Source organism: Stegodyphus dumicola, chromosome 12 (genome assembly GCF_044657685.1).
Source record: "Stegodyphus dumicola isolate Sdum_Otavi_A_Nest chromosome 12, ASM4465768v1".
NCBI classification, from domain to species: domain Eukaryota; kingdom Metazoa; phylum Arthropoda; class Arachnida; order Araneae; family Eresidae; genus Stegodyphus; species Stegodyphus dumicola.
Window position 1 is genome coordinate 108,228,404 of NC_140779.1, and position 22,100 is coordinate 108,250,503.

Consider the following 22,100-nt stretch of genomic DNA (forward strand, 5'->3'; position numbering starts at 1 on the left):
ATATCTTGATTTAGCTGTGCTAAAGGAAACAGATGAATTTCATACAGCAAGCACAGCTAAACTGTAACTTGTGAGCCATGTGTGGATATTTGGCCCCTTAAATGGGGCTTATGTTATAATGAACAATAGTTCTAAATTTGAAATATTTCAACATAAAACTGAACAATTTTAAATAATCATTAATTTTACCTTAAAATTAACACATGTGTTAATTTCAAACAATTTTAAACTATAGACTTTTTCCATAATATACAGTCAAATTCGATTAATTCGACCACCGGATAATCAGACCAAATCCTAAAGAACTAAAACTAATCCTATGTACATAAGCCTGATATTATTCGCTTATTTGGACCAAAAAACGTGAGATCGAATAAGAAACAGAAGCCACAAGTCGGCCGCATACAGCGGATGTACAAGTGGTCTGCGACATATGGGAAGATCTGTAGTTGCAGCTTCCCAGTAAAATGCTTTACCAAAGGTAAAAATTCCTTAAAATGCATGACAAAAGCAAAACCGGTGGGAGGTGAACACGCACACCATTTTCTTTGACCTGCACCTTCGAGTTTCGAGGAAATGGACAATAGAGTGTCCGGCTCCACCTGAAAGGAATTCCCGCCTGTCAATCATGATTACAGAGTTTACACAAGAAAGCTATCATTTCATCACCTTATTGGGATGATTTTAGTGCCAAAGCTTTGAATGGCAAGCATTTTATCTCCCTTTTGACCTCAACATCTTGAACCCAAAACACCAAGGTTTCTTCAGAACACTTTAGTCAGTAAACTGTGTGCGTATCTCGTCTTTCCTGCCAAAATGCCACGACGGGACTTGACGTTAGCTGAAAAAAATTGGTTTCCTGAATAAGATCAAGCAACAACCACGAAACACTAGTCAGCGTCGGTTGTTGGAAATAACCGGATTGGCAAAGACTACAATTTCGTGCTTGATAAAACAAGAGAATGAGCTGCGAGAAGAATGGGCACAATGTGAAGGATGAGGAGGAACTTACAAAAAATGGAAGCGTGAAGGCAGGGACCCAGATCTCGATGAGGACCTTAATGAATGGTTTGCCATTGTTACTGGACAATCTGTGCGAGTAAGCGGCCCAATGTTAAAATGCAAAGCAGAAGAACTCGCTAAAAAGCTGGGCTACGATGACTTTAAAGTTACGGATGGTTAGTTGTCTCGATGGAAATCTACACATGACATAAAATTCAAGAAAGTACATGGAGAGAAAGAAAGTGCTGATAGTGTAAATGCTGAAGAATGGGAATCAACAAAACTGCCCAAGCATCTTGAAAATTTTTCAGCAGATGACATCTACAATGCTGATGAGACTGGGCTGTATTATCATGCTACACCGGACGGCTCATTAAGTTACAAACATGTTGCACTCTCTGGCTCCAAAAAAGCGATGGATCGCTTAACTGTCTTGTGCTGCTCAAACATGTCGGGAACGGACAAGAGGAAACTGTTGGTTATGGAAAAAGCACTAAGCCTCGTTGCTTTAAATGACTTAGGACGGAGAGTTTACCAGTTGTGTATTGTGCAAACAGAAACGTGTGGATGACCCCTGAACTTTTTACAGAATGGCTGAAAGGATTGGGACAGAGAGCTACAATGCCAGTCGAGAAAAGAGCTGCTTCTTCTTGACAATTGTGAAGCACATCCTAATTTAGATTGTTTGATGAACGTCAAACTGGAATTTCTACCTCCCAGAACCACAGCTTTGGTCCAGCCAATGGACATGGGCATCATAAAAAATTTGAAGACCCTTTATTGTGCAAGGTTGGTTAATTACATCCCTGAAGCAATTGAAAAAAGTTTGCTGACCTCATCGTCAAAAGCCAGCGAAGTCAGTTCAAAGGCCAACATCTTACATTTGTGGCCGACAGCTGTCAAAAAGTGAGCAGTGAGACAATTCAGAACTGTTTTTCTCACTGTGGCTTTAAGCACATGGTTTTGGAGATGGATGTGGACATGCTCATTGAAAATGAAAAGGATGACAGGCATGTGGAACTTCAACAGCTACAAAACTGGGAAGAATTTTCATCTATCGACAACAAGCTTCAATGCCTCGATGAAAATGAAGATTATGACGAAGCAAAACATACGACAGTATTGGAAGACCAAAAAAGTGATGATGATGATGCCACTAATAAGTTGGCGCAAGTGACAACACAGGATGCGAGGAAATGCATTGAAACTTTGCATCAGTATTTCATTCAGGAGGGAAATGAAGGCAGTCCCATTGCTGCATTAGATGTTTGTGGCGATTTCGTTCACGTGCTATCTGTCATAAGTTCTTCAAATGTTGACTAGAACTTGGTAAGAACTTGTTTATATTGTGCTTCGTACGCTGAGTATCGTGGAGATTGTTTCTTAGAATTTGTTTCTAAATTAATTTTATGAATGAAAAAAGTTCGACCGTATTTCTTGTTTGTACATGTATGTTCATCATATGTGTGTACTGCACCATAAAGTTAATAATTACATTTTAGTACATGATTTACACGTACATTTACAGTTTGCTACACATAGCACGTCCCATCTTACAACACAGGACATGTTCGTGTAATCGGACCAGCCGGCTATTAGGATGAAAACGATCGCTTCCCGATGTGGTCCGATAACCAGAATCAACTGTATTAAAATGGTGATATTTCTTCCAGAACATGTAAGAAAAGCAAAAAAAAGTACATTTGGAAAATGCAATTTTGATGATGTTGATATTTTGAATCTTACTGAATGGTGTTATAAATATGTTTAGCTGTAAACTGCAGTGAAAGAAAAAGCATATTTGATGGCCCAATTTGCATTAAATGAATTAATTAAATGTTTCAGTTAAACTTTTATTTCCATATTTCAACCCTTACCTTAGTTGTTTAGGAAAACTAAATTTTGTTTTTAACGCAAAACCTCTGCTAAATTGACTGCTTACTTTAAATAATTTTCGCATATTGAATTGCAATTGCTTTGTAAACTCTCTCATCTAATTTGTTTTAGAATTAAAAGTAAATTAAAATCCTCAGCTTTCTCCAATGTTATTGCATTATTCCTCTTTAATCAGATGAGAAGTTTTTTTGTAAAGTCCACTACATTTTTTTTCTCCTGTTAAAAGGAAGAAATGCCAACAAAGAGTTCTACAGTCAAAAGTCGTTAATTCGGACCTCAAAGCTACAAACTTTCTGCGCATGCGTCGCTTTGATGCACGCGCATAGGCGTTTATGCGTGCGCGTAAGACCTTTACGGCTGCAAATATATGTGTGCACATGCGCGTTTAATGTATAACGGACGGTAAAAGGTAAGCTAAAATTATCTAATTATGTTAATGTTGCAGATTGCGTTGTTCCTTAATCTTCGAATTGGATCCGACTTATTATTTTTTGCAGATTGTTAGAGCAATTTTATAAAAGTAAGCTTGAACTTTCGATTATGTCAAATAGAATTTTCGATATATATTTACTAATATGTAAAGGATTTATAAAGCGAAAGTATGTTTCAAAATCCGAAATCTGTTTATCAATTTCACGCTGCTCTGCGGCGAGGGGAGGGGGGCAAACGCCGTGACGCATAATGAATTGGAAGTTGATCTGTAAGCACTATCCTTATCTTCACGGCAGATGTTTTTATTTTATTTGGCTTATAATTCCTTACTAAATGTAGTATTTCATGTCGATGTACTCCGTCTTTGATATGATTTAAAGCAATTATAGGACTTGAACAGCGGAACTTTGTAACTAAACAAGAAATTATGTCTGTTTAATAGAATTAAAGAGAAAGTATTATCACATGAAAGGAATCAACTTAAACAACTTACATTGAAAAAAATGTTTAATAAAGTAAACAAATAAATATTAAGCTTTTTTTTTTTGTAAATTTTGATACCCTTTAGATCATAATTGTTCTTTATTTCATAAATTACGGTTTCATATTTGTAATTTTGTAATTTCTGCATGTCATCTTACCAGATTTAAACTGATGATCTATAATCCGGAATTGCCGAAGTCCCGACGAGTCCGGATTAACTGTACATATTTTTCTCAATAGCTGTACAAAACTCAACAGAAATGTGCAACTGTGAAAAGATAGTATTTTGAAGGAGGAGAAGTCAACTCCTAATTAGAACAGGAGAGGAATTAGAAAACCTAAAGAAAATGCTTAGCTTTTTTATCTAAAAAGAGAAGGTTCAATGCATTGTACAAAAGTTCTAAATTTATGTATCGCAGGAATATACTTTTCTGAATGCAGTGAAAGGGGAATAAAATTATATTTATGTTAAATAACTGCCTTAATTATAAAATATAATATCAATATTAAATTACTTGAGACATTTCTTTCTATTTGAGAACTATTTCACTACTTATAAAATAATATACTATACAGTCAAAAGTCGTTAATTTGGACACCCATAATCTGGAATGATCTATAATCCGGACCTCAAAGCTACAAACTTTCTGCGCATAGGCGTTTATGCGTGCGCGTAAGACCTTTACGGCTGCAAATATATGTGTGCGCATGCGCATTTAATGTATAACGGACGGTAAAAGGTAAGCTAAAATTATCTAATTCAGTTAATGTTGCAGATTGCATTGTTCCTTGATCTTCAAATTAGATCCGGCTTATTATTTTTTGCAGATTGTTAGAGCAATTTTATAAAAGTAAGCTTGAACTTTTGATTATGTCAAATAGAATTTCTGATATATATTTACTAATATGTAAAGGATTTATAAAGCGAAATTATGTTTCGAAATCCGAAATCTGTTTATCAATTTCACGCTGCTCTGCGGCCGGGGGCAAACGCCGTGATCTGTCAGCACTATCCTTATCTTCACGGCAGATGTTTTTATTTTATTTGGCTTATAATTCCTTACTAAATGTAGTATTTCATGTCGATGTACTCCGTCTTTGATATGATTTAAAGCAATTATAGGACTTGAAAAGCGGAACTTTGTAACTAAACAAGAAATTATGTCTGTTTAATAGAATTAAAGAGAAAGTATTATCACATGAAAGGAAGCAACTTAAACAACTTACATTGAAAGAAATGTTTAATAAAGTAAACAAATAAATATTAAGCTTTTTTTTGTAAATTTTGATACCCTTTAGATCATAATTGTTCTTTATTTCATAAATTACAGTTTCATATTTTTAATTTTGTAATTTCTGCATGTCATCTTACCAGATTTAAACTGATGATCTATAATCCGGAATTGCCGAAGTACTGACGAGTCCGGATTAACGACTTTTGACTGTATATACTTGCATATTTTCTCCCTTTCGCATAATTCCCCCCCCCCTAGTGTTTTCAGTCTGTGATTTAGCAACTTCTGATACACAGTAACGATATAAAATTATGCACAAATAAGGAAAGCATTTTGTGCAAGTAAAAAGAATATTATTAAAATTGATAAGTTCTTTGAAACACATTATATAGGGCTTTTTAATTAAAGTTACAGATTTTCCATGATTACCATTTTCAGCAATCACAGGTAAAACTAAATACCCAGAACACTGCTGATCAAAACACATATAAAACTTTAACATATTCAAACAATATGTTTCCATATCTGTATAATTTAATATAATTAGAAAATACAGTACAAAGTCCGAAATCCAGAAGTCCATTATCCAGAATGATCTAAAATCCAAACCTCAAGGACACAAACTTTTTTTTTTTGGTGTGTGTGTGTGTGTGTGTGTATGCCTTACGCATGCACATTTGATTTTTCCTTCCATAATAAAACGTGGAGATTTTCGCTTAAAAATTCCGATTTTTAATTTCACTTAAGCAATAAATAAAAAAATCTCTCGGGGGAGCCTGCAATCCCTAGAGAGCGCTTCCCCAGGTGGCGGATTGGAGAATGCCTCCATAGGTTTATCCTTGAGTGGTAGGAGGGAAATAAAATACCTCCTGCGGACCAACAGGCAAAAGTCCAACCTCTTCGAGGCTCTGGCAGCTTCTTTTTCTATGAACTGTGCAATATCTGCTAGTCAACATGCTACCGCGTCCGGGGCAGCCGACGCAACGTGAGCTGCAGTCCGGAGACTTGTCGAGAAATTAGCTACGAAGACAGTGAACTTTCTACAGCTAAATATCAATGGCACCCAGAGAAAATTGGCTGAACTCTCAGACATTTTGTTTTCCAATAATATTCATGTTCTCTGCCTGCAGGAAACAAAACTTAAAGAAAAACTTAGTCTAAAAATTAAAGGGTACACAACAATCAGAAAGGACAGGCCAAACAGCAACGGAGGAAGAATAGCTTTTCTTGTGAAGACACCAGAAATTAAATACGTAGAAGTCCTTTCAACTTTCCTGTCAGATACCAGCACGGAGGCTCAAGCAATAAATGTCCTTCTTCCGGAGCACACTATCACTGTAATTAATGTTTACCATTCCAACAATTCTCCTATTGATACAGACCTCCTTCAAGATCTGGCATCTTCAAACTCAGAGACAAAAATCATATTAGGAGACTTCAATGCCAAAGAGACCCGAGAACTTGAGAAGCTATGCTCTGAACCAACAGTCTGTAGTAACCTTGAGGAACTTCTCTCTCTCTTTACTAGCCGCATCCAAATCGGAAAAATCCCTAGAGGAAAGCATAAGGACGATTGGATTCCATTTTGGAAGCATTATAACATCGAGGCACTTATAAAGGAAAGAGACCAAACCAGTAAAGAACTCCAAAGTAACAACAGTGAGGAAATAAGACGTAAACTTATAGAAGTAAGTCAAAAGGTGGAAGAAGCCATCTCGGCTAGCAAACAAGAGAAGTGGACAGAGTTGTGCGAAAAACTTGACCCAAGAAAAGGAACGTACCAATATTGGAACTTGATTAAGGCTCTAAACAACTCAAGTAGTCCAGCAGCCAACATACAGGCGAATGTGATCTCCACAAATGGCTCAAATGCCAGAATAAACAAAGAAATAGCAAACTTACTTGCTAAGCACTACAAAGCTTCTAGTAAACTGCAGTATACGACAGGAGACAAGAAAGTTTATAAAAAATACCTACCTGTTATTAAAAGAAGCAGGAAAAGGACCGATAACAGCATCTTCACATCTGACTTTGATCCTGAGGAACTGGAATCTGCAATAAATAGCCTGGATCAAAAGAAATCCCCCAGATCAGACCTCATTTTCGGACAAATGATCACACATTTTGGTGAATATGCCAATAGAGACTTGCTGAATATCTTTAATATATCATGGCGCTCTGGTAAGTTACCCAAATCCTGGAAGAACTCTGTAATTATTTCCATGCTAAAACCTGGAAAATCTGCAAGTAACTGCGCTAATTACAGACCTATCTCGTTCACCTGCATTCCGTGCAAACTTATGGAGTGCATTATTCACTTTAGGCTGATGAATTGGATCACAAAGAACAACATTTTGTACTCGTATCAGACTGCATGTAGAGCAAATCACAGCACCATCGATCAGCTTTTCTACCTTTACCAATCGATTATTGACGGCTTTCAAAACAAACCCCATAAGAAAACCACCATGGTTCTTCTTGATCTTTCTGCTCCTTTCGACAGAGTCTGGAGGCAGAAACTGATCAACTTTTTACACGATACAGGCATTACATCTAATGCTCTAATCTGGATTAATGATTTTCTAAGGAAAAGAAGCTTTAAAGTCAGGGTTAGTGGCAGTTTCTTCACCACTCGCCATATTCGGGCAGGAGTTCCTCAGGGCTCCATACTTAGCCCTCTTTTTTTTTTTCTTCTATACATGAATACGATAGACCCCCACATCAGTAAAGAAATCAAAGTTGCCTGTTATGTCGATGATATTGCAGTCTGGCACACCCAGTGAAATCTTGAAGTCTCACAAAAGGCTCTAAATATCTGTATGAAAGGCATTGAAATCTGGTCAAAAGATCTTAAAATTAATCCAGATAAAACAAACTTTTGTGTCTTCTCAACAGATAGAAAAAATAGAAGCTCGTTTCATTTTATTATAAAGCTATTAGGTTCTGAAATCAAACAAACTTCTAACCCCAAGTATCTTGGACTAACTCTAGATGCAGAGTTGAGATTCTCTAAACACCTTGAACATGTTTCAATAAAGGCATTGAAAAAGCTAAACATCCTTAAAAGACTTTGTGATGCCACTTGGGGATCAAGACCAAAAAACCCTCAAGAATACTTACACTTCCATCGTCAGGCCTGTTCTAGAATACACAGCACCCATATGGGCATCGACAAGGTCTACTGTTAAAGGAAAGATTGACGCTGTTCAATATGGGCCCTCTAAAATCATCACTGGAGATGTTTCATCAACGAATAACATCAAAATTGAAAAGGAATGCGGCCTCGCCCCCTTGGAGAGCAGAAGAAAATTAATAACAATTAAATTTACCAAAAAAATACAAACCCTTGCTGAACATCATATCTCAAGTAGAACCTTCAGGGCATGGAGTGACAATTGCAGGCTTAAGAGATCCTCAACCCTTCAACATGACCAAGATATCAGAAATGACATCAACCTCAAATATGAGACTCTCAAAATTTCCAAAAGCCTTACAACATTCTGCGCCCTCTCCCCCAAACAAAAATTTATTTAAACCTCTTACAGCCTTGTACCAAGAAAGATCCCACCGCAATAATCAATGAAAAAGGTGACCATACCATTGAGGAACTCATGACCTTAACTCAAGATCTGACGATCACCTACACAGACGGCTCTTCCGACTCCAATCTCAACAGAGAAGGAGCGGGAGTCTTTTTCATTAGACCAGACGGAGTGCAGAAATGCCACAGTATTCCTGTTGGGAGAAATCGCCTCCAACTATACATGCGAGCTCGTCGCCATCAAAAGTGCTCTGGAGATTTATCTCTCTAAAGAAGAGCAGAGTTCCAAGGGTATCATCATCTTCTCTGACTGCAGATCAGCATTGCAAGCGATCCAGAAGGGCAAATGTCAACTCAGTCATCAGATCATTGAGCTCACAAACAAAATCATTGCTGCCAAAGATCCTGCATTTTACAATGGATACCAGCTCATGTAAATATTTTTGCTAATGAGAAAGCCGATGAGCTTGCAAATGCATCCCGTGATTCTCTTCAGCCATCCAACTGTTTAACCCTCATTGATGCCAATGCAGTTGCCAGCCAAAGACTAATTGGCCAAGTTAAGAGAAACTCCATCCCGGAATTGAACTGTGACAGAGCCATATCGACTATCATAACCAGACTTAGGACAAATCACTTAAAGGGGATGAGGATTTCTGCAGACGGACAGCGTAGTTACACCAACATTTGTCCTCATTGCCCAGATGACATCCCACTGTCTTGCCATCACATCTTCAGCTGCCCAGCAATCCAGGCCAGACTGTTTAACATCGGCATTGAAGACCCAGTGGACCTACTTTATACAGATAGAGCTGCCGAGGTTGCAAAAGCTGTCTTTGACAGCTTCGGAGCTATATAATTTCACTTTGTCATAGACACGACATCATCATCATCACTAAATAAAATACCTCGTTATGGAAAAACAATTATGTGAGCATAAATTTGCGAGATTAATAATTTGGCTCCATAGCTGAGTATCTGCTTGGCATACATCTCAAACCGAAACATTCACCTATTTTATATCCCTGATGCCAACCTCGCGAGTCATTATTTATTATATTTTGCTTTCATCACTGCATGTTTAGCAATACATGACAGCTTCAGTAGTAACTCATGCAGTGATATCTAAACTTTTTTTTTTATATATTAGTAATTGAATAACAAGAGCATGGCAACCTTTTATGCTAATATTATGCTTGGCGATGATATAGATTTTTAAATGCTCTAAGAAATGTTGATGAGGAAAAATTCAACAAAAATTTCTTTTTATATGCTAAAAATAGATTTTGTTAATGAAACTCATAGGCCAAAAGATAACATTTAGTGTTATTTTAATTAAGAATAACTGATATATAAACGGAGAAGCGGTGGCAGAATATGTCGGCACTGGACAGAAGAATTTAGGGAAAACGAAATTTTTGGAATTTGGGGAAGCACCGAGCGGCAAAATTAAGCGATGAGAAGTTTTTTATGATTTAAGGAAAGCAATGGGATGCAAAGTTTAGGTGCTGTGAAAATTTAGAATTTAGGATCCGTAGAGACTGCACCAGGCGGTATTTAGCGCAGGGCTGTGGAGTCAGAGCTGGAGTTGCTAAAAAATATGTTGACTCCAGTTTTTGTTGAACAGTTTGAACTTGAAATGAAATTAAAGTGAATTGAAAAAAAAAAAAATTAATGACAAACTGAGTTAATATTTTTATTTATGGACTATATACATTAATAAATAGTTATTTTCTATTTTATTGGCATACTAGTAAATAAATATAAGGGAGCAGGATGGACGTGATATTTACCATTATTGATTAAACTGATTCATTTAGTTACTAATCTCATTGGTGAATTTACGTAAGCAGCAAGAACTCCCAAAATTGATGCCATTCTTAGGAAGCAAGCAGGAAAAGGAGCAACACAATGGAGAAGTACATATTTGATGATACAGTGGTTGTTAGGATAACAAACTTTTTCGGAAGATGTAAATAACCCTAATATTTCACCAACAGAAAGACTGTGGAATAATCTTGCAGAACTGGAAATCCTTCTTTCAACACTATATATAGCCACAAAAAAAGCTACAACCTGAAGAATTAACAGGAGACGAGAATATCAGAAGATGTAGATAAGCTTAATGTTTCACTAACAGAAAGACTAGGATGATCTTGCAGAATTGGAAACTCTTCTTTCTATACTGTATATAGCCACCAAAAAGCTACAGTCTGTTGAATTAACAAGACGCAAGAGTGGAAGAATGCCATGTTTGTTCTTTCTGAAATAAAGGGTTTATTGCAGAAGGAATCATTTCTTCAATGAAGAAAAGAGAAACTATTTTGCTAGATAATAAGACCCTGTTGGGTTCAATATATGTAGATCCAAAACACCAAATTTTGTTGGATTTGTTGGACAAACAAATTAAAAAGGCAAAGAAAGCCATCTATGAACTTTCATTAAGAATTAAATTATTTTCAGAACAACCGGAGTATTCAAATCAGGACAGTCAAGCTGCAGATATTGCAACTGAGTCTATCATTCTCTTCCACTGATGAATTAGATTTTGAGAAATATTTGGATAAAGGAAAAATTTGGATTTGAAAAGACTAAGGCAAAGCGAATGAAAATAAATAACCAACAGCCTTTAGGTATAAAAATGAAAAAATACAAACAAGATTTATACACGGCCTTTGAAGAAATAGATAAATATGATTGCACTTGCAAGACACCTCTTTTAGAACTTATAAAAATCTATCCTGAAAATCCTGAAAAGTTAAAGAAAGTAGTCCTAACAGTAACAGCTCTTCTTCCTACTCAAATCAGTGTGGAAAGACTCTTCTCAGTTCTGAAGTTTATCAAATTGGATCTATGGTTCTCTAACAGAGAAGATGTTGCCGAAGTTTTACTTAGAAATTACTAATGCCAGTTTTTCCATTTCATAATAAATGCTAATTAATATTAAAAATTTGCTATGCACAAATTTTATTTTGTATAGCATCTATTACTTCTTTTATATTAAAAAAATAAGCTGTACCTATGTGTATACGTTTACATATATATGAAGGAGTCGGAGTCATTAAAATTCCAAGAGTCAGAGTCAGTCATTTTCCATACTGACTCCACAGCCCTAGTTTAGCGACGGCCCTAGATAAAGCATTAAGTATATGTGGGAGTTTATTTATTCAGGACTTAGATTAGTTTTAAGCACGTGCAAGAAATAAACGTAGTTATAGTAAATAACTAAACTAATGCAATTCAGTATGCAATAGGAACAAGACAAAATTTAGCGAAACAACTTGGCTTCCGTCGCCAATCTTTTGATACACAGCCAATAATGTATAATGGACGCTATTAAGCTAGGCTAAAATTATTTCAGTTAATGAAGCGGACCACACTGTTCCCTAATCTTCTTGTTTAATCCAGCTTATCATTTTTTGCACACTCTTATTATTACGGCAATTTTATAAAATATAAGCTTGAACTTTTGATTATGTTGAAAAGAGTTTCCAAATCTAGAGCTGCCAAAGGATCTACAAAGCGAAACCATGTTTTGATGTCCATTCAACAAAAAGTGGAATTGGTGCAAAAAATAGATAAAGCATATTCAATTATGCGATGAGCATGGCATTGGAAGTTAACTTTATATGCCATAAGAAAAAAGAAAAAGGAACTTTTTCGAGTGGCGGAAGCAACTTAAACAACTCACATTGAAAGAAATGTTTAATAAATTAAACAAATAAATATTAAGCTTTTTTTTTTTTTTTTTTTTGTAAATTTTGATACCCTTTAGATCATAATTGCTCTTTATTTCATAAATTACGATTTCATATTTTTAATTGTATAATTTCTGCATGTCATCTTACCAGATTTAAATTAAATCTAATATTAATTTATCTATTTAAATTAATGATTTTATATCGGGAAAAATCCGAAATCGCCAAAGTCCCAACGAGTCCGGATTTCGGACTTTGTACTGTATTGATCTTTTGATATTTTAATTCATTTTCAGCATTTGATTGCAATTTAATATCTACTATGTTAGATCAGACTATAGTTTTTATTAAAAATGAAAATGATTAATTTTTGTAAACAGAAGCTTCAGTAATAATGTTATTTTTAAATATATTTTCCACATATTATATTAAACAAGAACAATTTCTGTTTTAATAAAAAGGTGAAATTGAAAAATTGAATATAAAAGAAAAAGTAGACTTTAAAACATTGCTTTTAATTTAATTGATATAAAAAATAATATACTTCTGTAATTAAAAACAAAAGTATTCAATTATTATTTTTATTTCTGTTACCTTTTTTAGTGCAGAAACATTCAATAAACAAAGTTGGAAAAAATGTTTGAAGAAAATTATTATAGTTTCAATCACAAATATAGAAAAAATTTATCCTACAAGTGATCTTCAGATTCATATTTCATAAATCGTATTCTGGAATAGTGTCGAACTTGCTTCTTGACTATTGGTAAGTTTCTTCATAGAATGGTAAAACATACATTTGGGATATACTACAAAATGATTCTATAATTTAACATAATCTTAGAGATATTTATGATTAATTTATTTACTTTCAGATACTTCAGAACTTTTAAGTGGAAATTCATTTGATGCAATCCTTTAATGAATATAGATGCTTGAAGTCATCTGCAGAATGAGGATTGACAGTTAATTAATTTTTCCATACAATGCAATGAGATAATTTGTTTTCATTTTAATACAGGCAATTAAATCTAAACAATGAAAGGAAAAATAACAAATTACAATCTAGTCTTACACCTCAAACAGAGTTGACAGTTTAATTTAAAATATAAAAATCATATTAAAATTTAATTGAAATCTGATCTTGGTAAGCAGATTTCAGTTTAACAATTGAACAATTGTTAAACTGTAATATATATTTCATAAATTACGACAATTGTTAAACTAAATTGTTAAATTTAACAATTGAACAATTGTTAAACTTTATATGGGTATATTTATATTAAAGTATTTAATATTATATATATATAATATTAAATATTTTATTATATCTTTATATATACTTTAATATAAAGAAATTGCATATAAAATGTTAAATTTAAAATAAGTTGTTCAAACGAGAAGGAAAAAGCATGCTATACTATTATTTTATCTTAAATTAATTCCACATGAAAACTTATTTGTTTAAGAGAGAAAAGATTTAATTATCCAATATATAGCTGTTCATTTATTTCATTGGCCCACCAGCGGCCGAGCACTAAAGTCACTGAACACAGGTAGTTCAGTCCGAGGTTCGAATCTCGCGAACGGGCTGGCTGCATGGGCGTTTTTGTGGTTTTCCCCGTGCGTAATGTGTATATGAGCCAGTTACCCTTAGAAAGTCTTCCACGAAGGCATCCCTCCCCTTAGGCAGGTAGCCCTAATGTGCTTTGCCACAACTAAATACACCACACTACAACACTACATTTATTTCACTGGATTACTTGTGTATTAGGCTTGCAATAAATACTTGTTTCAAGGAGCAACACATTTTAACAGGATACAAACATCTAAAGATATTACGAGGATATTTTTGAGATGTTAGAAAAAGGAGAATAGCAGACTGATTTTTAAATCTGCCGATTAAATGTTATTTTTCTTCACTGTTTTGGTAAGCAACGTTCATAATTTTATAAATACTCAGAGGTAAAAATTTATACAGCAAAAAATATTATGCACCATCAAATTGCTGTTGCAAATATGATGCTTGACAACACCACCTCCTATAATTATCATTCCAGAATTCAAAGCCTTCACAGCCATTGAATTTATTCGGCGTATATCTGAAATAAACAAACACAAAACACAAAGCTAAAAGTTATTTAATTTTTTATAAATACAATTCTCGAAATAATATAAATTATATTAATTTATTATAGAGGAAACTATACAGCAATTAATATCAAACAGAATATACTGTCAAAAATAATTAAAAATACAGTTTATTTATGATTTTGATTTTATGAAGGAATGGGTAACTAATATTAGATATCAGTTAAAAATTGAGAAAAATTTAATTAAAGTTTTAAAATTAAAGTTTATACAGTACAAAGTCTCTAATCCGGACGTCCATTATCTGGAATGATCTATAATCCGGACCTCAAAGCCACAAACTTACGCATGCGCGTAAAGCGTTTACGTTTGATTCGCGTGTCCGCTACGCATGCGCTTAAAGCCAGTAAAGCATTTACTCATGCACGCTTCCGATAGTGAAGAAAGTAACAGAGAACGTTATTGAGCATGAAAAAATTTCGATTGACAAGTTAGTCGGTATTCTCGACACAGCAATTACAGGACTTGAACAGTGGAACTTTGTAACTGAACAAGAAATTATGTCTGTTTATAGAATTAAAGAGAAAGTATTAGCACAAAAAACGAAGCAACTTAAACAACTTACATTGATAGAAATGTTTACTAAAGTAAACAAATAAATATTAAACTTTTTTCTTTGAATTTGGATACCCTTTAGATCATAATTGCTCTTTATTTCATATTTTTAATTGTATAATTTCTGAGTGCCATCTTACCAGATTTAAATTGATGATCTATAATCCAGAAAAACCCCTAATCTGGAATCGTCGATGTGCCGACGAGTCCGGATTACGGACTTTGTACTGTAGTGATATTTTAGGTCTATTAAAATTACATTAAAAAAATATGCACAAATTCCAAGATAAAAGCCATAGCCAGTCATAATCGAAACTTTGGTTAATACAGACTATAATTTAAATAATGCTAATTTTTCTTTTCAATAAGTTTTTTCCTTCTTTCTTTTCAAGTTCTATATGTATGTGTATAAGTAACATAAATAACATTTTAATGAACTCTTTTATTAATAAATCAAATTTATTTCCTTCAATTAAACAAATAATCTAAGTAAAATATTTTTGTGAGAGAAATATTAATGAGAAAATTGGAAAAAAGAGATATAATTAAAATTTATATAATTTGTGAAATTTTTCAAAGTTTCTTACATGCATTTTTATAAGACATTAATACATATATATTAATATACATATATGTTAATTTACTTTTCTGCGATAGTCCTATAGCTCTATCAGCCACCTCATGATTGCACATTTCTATCAATAAAAGATACATAGGAAAAAGAAGAGGACATTACTCTACAAATTAAAGAGCTTTGCTTAAAAGAATACAATCTGTCTCATTCATTCAGCAAAAATAAAAGTGCTTAAAAAAAAGACAAAGAAGGAGAGAGATTAAATATTTCCACATGTGTGCATTTGTGGTAACACACAAAGCTAAATTCTTAGTTCAAACAAATATTGCTCACAAATTATATGAAATCTTTTATTAAATAGATTTTGCATTTAGTAGGATTGATCTTCCTAATTTTCCATTTAGATCTAAAATAAAATTATAATTCAGCTTAGAATTAAAGCAGGAAATTAAAAGAAAATGCTTGAATTGACATAAAAATTTCTCTTTATAGATACACACGCATAAGTGAAGAATTCATTTTGCCTAGAGCACAAATGAATTATGAATAACCTACTTTTACAATTCGACTAATCTTTTAAAAGTATAATTTAGGTTTTTTGATACAAATCCAGTTTAAACACAAATGCATTGATTTAGAACAGGGTTTCTTAAACTGTGGGTAGCAATCCCCAACGGGGTGCCAAAAATTTCGCAGTTTTGATATTTCTTTAACTTATTATAATAATTTTACAATTACTAAATATTTTTAGACAATGTATCTAAAAATAGATAAAGATAAGACAATACAGGTAAAGAAAAAAGCGAAAATGTTTTGACACATTCTTTTTATAATATAACCGTTCATTTTCCTTGCTTTGCAAGTGATGCTGTCATTTCGTCTGTTACTTATTTAAAATTTTCCCATTGTTCTATGTCTTAAAATTAGAAATTAAAGTTAATGAGCTAAAACTGCAATAGTATATTACAGTACAAGTGAAAAAATTGACAGTTTCACTCATGCGTGTGTCGAATTTGCACAATACTCATGGGGTCCTTCAAAAATTTTGTAAATATTATGGTCACGAAAAAAATCTCAGTGATAAAAAGGGGTCATGACTGAAAAATGTTTAAGAAAATCTGATTTAGAATTTAGACATTTCCTTATACAAAACATATATTTATTTGGCATACATTATGTACTTGTTTTTATTTATTTATTTATCATATTGTTACTTGGTAATTTGCATTTCTATATTTCAAATAACCTATAATTGATGATTAGTTACTATACCTGTATGTATTAATTTCCATTTATTTTGTAGTAACTATAATTCTGAGAATGCAAACATGGAAGTTATAAAAAAAAAAATAGCTCCAAAGAACAGGAAATAGGGGCTGCTGATGCATATGGGCCTTGATGACAAACTTTTACAGTCAAAAGTCATTAATCCGGCGATTCCGGATTATAGATCATCAGTTTAAATCTGGTAAGATAGCATGCAGAAATTATAAAATAAAAAATATGAAACCATAATTTATGAAATAAAGAACAATTATGATCTAAAGGGTATCAAAATTTACAAAAAAAAAAAAAAAAAAAAAAAAAAAAAAGCTTAATATTTATTTGCTTCCTTTATTAAACATTTTTTTCAATGTAAGCTGTTTAAGTTGCTTCGTTTTTTATGTGATAATACATTCTCTTTAATTCTATAAACAGACATAATTTCTTGTTCAGTTACAAAGTTCCACAGTTCAAGTCCTATAATTGCTGTGTCGAGAATACCGATTAATTTGTCAATCGAAATTTTTTCGTTTTCAATAACCTCTGTTACTTTCTTCGCTATCGGAAGCGAATTATAATAATGAGGAATTTGATTTAAATCATATCAAAGACGGAGTACATCAAGATGAAATACTACACTTAGTAAAAAATTATAAGCCAAATAAAATAAAAACATCTGCCCTGAAGATAAGGATAGTGCTGACAGATGAACTTCCAATTTATTGCACACCGCCAGCGTTAAAGATAAACAAAGTTTAGATAAACAAAGGATATGCCTTTAACCATTTTTTTGCAGCAATTCCACTTTTTGTTTGATGGACATCGAAACATACTTTCGTTTTGTAGATTCTTTGGGAGCTCCAGCATCGGAAATTCTATTTGACATAATCGAAAGTTCAAGTTTACTTTTATAAAATTGCTCTTACAGTCTGCAAAAAATAATAAGCCGGATCCAATTCGAAGATAAGGAACAACGCAATCATCAACATTAACTGAAATAGATAATTAGATAATTTTAGCCTAAACCATCCGTTATACATAAAACGTGCACGCAAAAATGTATCTTGCGCGTGCGCACACGCATATGCGCAGTCTTACGCGCACGCGTAAACGCCTATGCGCATGTGTCAACGCGACGCATGCGCAGAAAGTTTTTAGCTTTGAGGTCCGGATTATAGACCATTCTGGATTATGAGTGTCTGAATTAACGACTTTTGACTGTATTACCAAGTTGGTGACATATGGCTATTTCTCACCATGTTGCTAACATTTTGAAAATTTTCAGAAATCCATTTTTAACTCTTTATCGCCAATTTTTCTAGAAGATTCTGTTAATTCAATCCACTCTTTAAAACGTAACGAAGCTGATAAGAGCCATAAATAATCTGAGGATTAATCTGGTAATTTGATCCCCTCTTTAAAATGTAAAGTTGCTGAGAAGAGCCACAGATAATTTGAGGGTTAGTCTGCCAAGAATGATTTGCTACAGAAATTATAATGATTTCAGTCTCTGTTATGTAGAAGATTATATATTGTGTTTACTTCTGCTACAACTTTTTCCCTATTTTCTTTTTTACAAACAATGCTATGATTGTTTGGCTGAATTGATACTATACTTTTAAGACTAGTAATTCCAGTATTAAAATTTACTGTATTATCTTTTGTCTCTTCATGAGCTTCTTTTAAATAATCAGTTTTGTTTGTGAAAATACTTATTACATGAAGCTGCAATAAAGGTTTAGGATTTCCTCATCAAATGGGCTTTTGATTCAGATCTTTAAATGTCCATAGCAAAATATTTACAATTATTACCTTATTCTTCATTTAATCCTCGAGACAGTCAAACTACATAATTTTTACAATTTTTTAATACAAACAGTGTGAATTTTGAAATGAGTGTATATCAGAAAAAATAAGTTTAATTATGCGGAGCAGTGGAAAAGACATATTTCAGCTGTAATCAAGAAGATAATTTTCTTGTTGCATTTTCAGAAACATTGCAGCTTAGGGCTAAATCTTTGGCTGACTGTAAGTTAAAGGGCACAATACACAAGTTCCACATTAGAGCAGTATGGCACAGTTTATCCTAACTGGATTATTATAGTAAACTTTCTTATGAAGAGTGCATCCAAAAGTGACCATCATTTCTGATAGCATAAACACATATCTCTATTGACAATTAGAAAATTAATCTCTCAGACAACAAAAGCACAATTAAGACCATCAACCATGCATTAAGGCCACAATCAAGACATCTAATTTTGCTATTAAACTAATATATTTTACATGCTAAACAAATCAATTAGTAATATTTCAAATTTTAATTACAATAGCTAAGCTATTTTTATGAAAACTAAGAGTAAAAAAAGAAATTACAAATCATTAAGTGTGTGACATTTTATTTAAGTTTAACTAACAATTATTTATTTACAACTAATTATTAATTATTATTAACAGAGATTTATTTTTGAGTTTTCTGTTCATGCCTCTTTATCATACATCAGCACAGTCCAAAGGTTTATGTAGATTTTTATGGCAATCGACATGGTTTAAATTGAAAGGATGAATTGTGTCTGGCATGATTTGTAGTTTTGGCTGTCACTACTGCCAGCGGCCTATCTAGCAAAATTTGTTGTTTAATTAAAAGAGGATGCTGAACTTTTGCCACAAGTTTGATATATGTAAGCTTTAGTAAAGCTGAGGTTGTCTGACACAGCTAAATTTGGTAGACAGTTAAATTATTGTGCATTCCAGCCAGTAAATGCAAGTTAAGGAAACTTAAGATTTTGTATTATATCATTTTAAGTTAACTTACCACGGACGAGAAAATAAAGTTAAGTTAATAGTTTACATTTTATATATCTCTTGTTTCTACAGTCAGTTTAAGGAAAGAGCAATAGTTTGTCATCACAATAAAGGTAATGTTTGAGTGCTGGTAGAGGTAGTAACTAGCAAGCCACTTCTAAGTTTGTTATAAGTGTACCTTTTTTCAGGCAATCTGGTATATTCATGGGATATAATAATGCGGAGATTGTTGTCTTAGAGAACATCACTATCAGTGATATTCAGTAACATTATTTAGTTATGTTCTCAGAAAGAGTGCCAAAGATGGTTGTTTTGAGGTAGTGCCTACTGTGACAGATTTTAGAATTTTTTGTACTTTCAAATAGAGCACAATCCCTCCTTTTTTCTTTTTAAAATTTTTATATACTCTGTAAAACCATTATTTTAAAATGTTCAAGTAATCAATCTGTTAGATCCTTGATTTTTTTGCCAAAGTCATAATATTTTCCATTCGGTAAAACTGAAAGATGTGATTCTATATTTCATCAGAAATCTCATCAATCTTTGAGTATATCCTCAACAGTGAGACAATTCAGATACAATAATTTTATATAAAGCCATACTGATATAAATTTCCCTTATTGATTTATCTTTCTTTCATTACTAGCTAGCTAGGTCACACACACACATACAAAATCCAACATACCTTGAGCTATATCAATAATAAGCCCTGGATTGCGAAAAGAGTGAAAATAAACCATATCCCCAAATGAGCCATCAGTTAATGCAGGACAAAATACAGGAATTTCATTCTAAAAGATAAAAAATCAGGTACACAATAAAGTTCATCTTCAGTTATGAGTACATGGTAGGCAACTTTTGCTGAACTGCTTATTTGACAATAATTACAAAAATGAGAAATCCTGAATGGCAGTCATCTTTGGTTCAGAACAGTGGCAAGGGAAATGTAATTTCACTTGGGCACTGTTTTGTACATGAGAGGAACCATCAATGATGCAATATCTAGAACTAAAGATTAACCAAGAACAAAATCTAAAATACTATGAATATTTAAATACTTCTTATTCTTTTCATATACAGAGAGTGTTTACACATTTTTGTAACGATTTTAATTTTCTCTATGAATTTAAATATTAATTTTAAAATACAAACGTGACTGGCATCAAATTGGAATAAGGCTTCACTATTGCTTGCAGCATTAAAAATTTTCTTTCCTTTATAGTGTCACTGAAGAATAAACAATGGATCGAAGGCTATATTTTTGCGCTGTCCAAAGAGAAATACACTAATTCAATTATTATAAAAAGATTTGAAAAAAAAAATGGTTTTAATACTTTTACAACTAAAATAAGTGACATAATTAATATGAAAGCAACAAAGTTTACACATGACTGGAAAAAAGGCCAAAACATGCATACTCAACAAAGGTACGTACAGCTTTTACTAAATCTAAAGTTGCATCTCATGTTTTAAAGGGAAATCTAGCCCCTCAAAATGCTATTGCAAAATCTTTAAATATCTCTGTGGGAGCTGTGAACAAAATTATAAAGTCTGATTAAAAGACTATGTGTAGATTGCTGTATAAAAATTATTTGTCAGGTGAAAAATGGAATATAGTTACAGTTGATGAGGCTTGGATATACTTATCTGATTGCAAAAGAGAAAGATTGATTTAATACTGAAAAAGAGGAGAAAAAAATATGTTGGTTCAGAGAAAACAAGGAAAGTTTTTCTAAAGCTTTTATGGTTATTATTGGATGCTCTTATAATAGAAAACTAAAAATAAGTAGAAAAAAATGTCAAAATTAATTCGGATTACTATCAGAAATATGTTTTAACACTTATTTTTAAAGAAGAAATTCAATCTCTTTGTCCAAACAATTTTCACTTTGTTAAGTTCCATCAGGATAAGACTTCAAGCCATACCTCTAAATCTACTGCTTTATTTTTTGAAAGAATGAGAAATGAAACAGGAATTGAAGCTATTCCTTTAAATGCATCAAGTCCCCTGATGTGTCTCCTATGGATTACTGTGCATCTGGACTTTTAAAACAAGCTCTTTATAAGCGGCATTCCAAAACATTGGATGGATTCTAAAAGATTGTGAGTAGAATGAAATAAACCTTTATTTCATTCTACTTACTACCTTAATGTTTTAAGAAAAGGACTTTTATCTTGGAAATCTTGAAGATATTAGAAAATAAAATTCTAAGGTTTGTTTATACATAAATCTCTGCAAAATCATTACAAAATGTGTGAACACCCCCTGCATATACGTGTGTATAAGTGTGTGTGCATATGTATGAAGTCACCAACATGCCAAAGTGTTGGGGGGATTATGAAATTGAGCATTCAAGTTTTAAATAATTAGATTTTTTGTTTACAGATGGCACTTCCACAGGACTAATCAAACCAATTTTCGAAATGAAGGAGAAAAAGTACTGAAAATTTGTTTTATTCTTATGCAA

The 22,100-nt window shown here is 32.9% G+C and overlaps 1 protein-coding gene across 9 annotated transcripts in view; it reads right to left on the minus strand.

Moving 5' to 3' along the window:
- The window catches only part of Dhps (Deoxyhypusine synthase), an 80,072-nt gene that overhangs the window by 7,834 nt on the left and 50,138 nt on the right, over window positions 1–22,100 (minus strand). For 6 of the 9 annotated variants that reach the window (XM_085806782.1, XM_085806780.1, XM_085806781.1 and 3 more), the window contains 2 exons: window positions 20,318–20,423; window positions 14,283–14,386 (listed from right to left, as the gene is read on the minus strand). The exons of 1 other annotated variant lie outside the window; for it this stretch is intronic. In XM_085806782.1, the coding sequence (XP_085662908.1) occupies window positions 14,283–14,386; window positions 20,318–20,423 (210 nt within the window). Of the gene's footprint in view, window positions 1–13,153; window positions 13,230–14,282; window positions 14,387–20,317; window positions 20,424–22,100 lie in introns of all 9 variants that reach the window. 2 more of the 9 variants (XM_085806784.1, XR_015038254.1) reach the window with 2 other exon arrangements.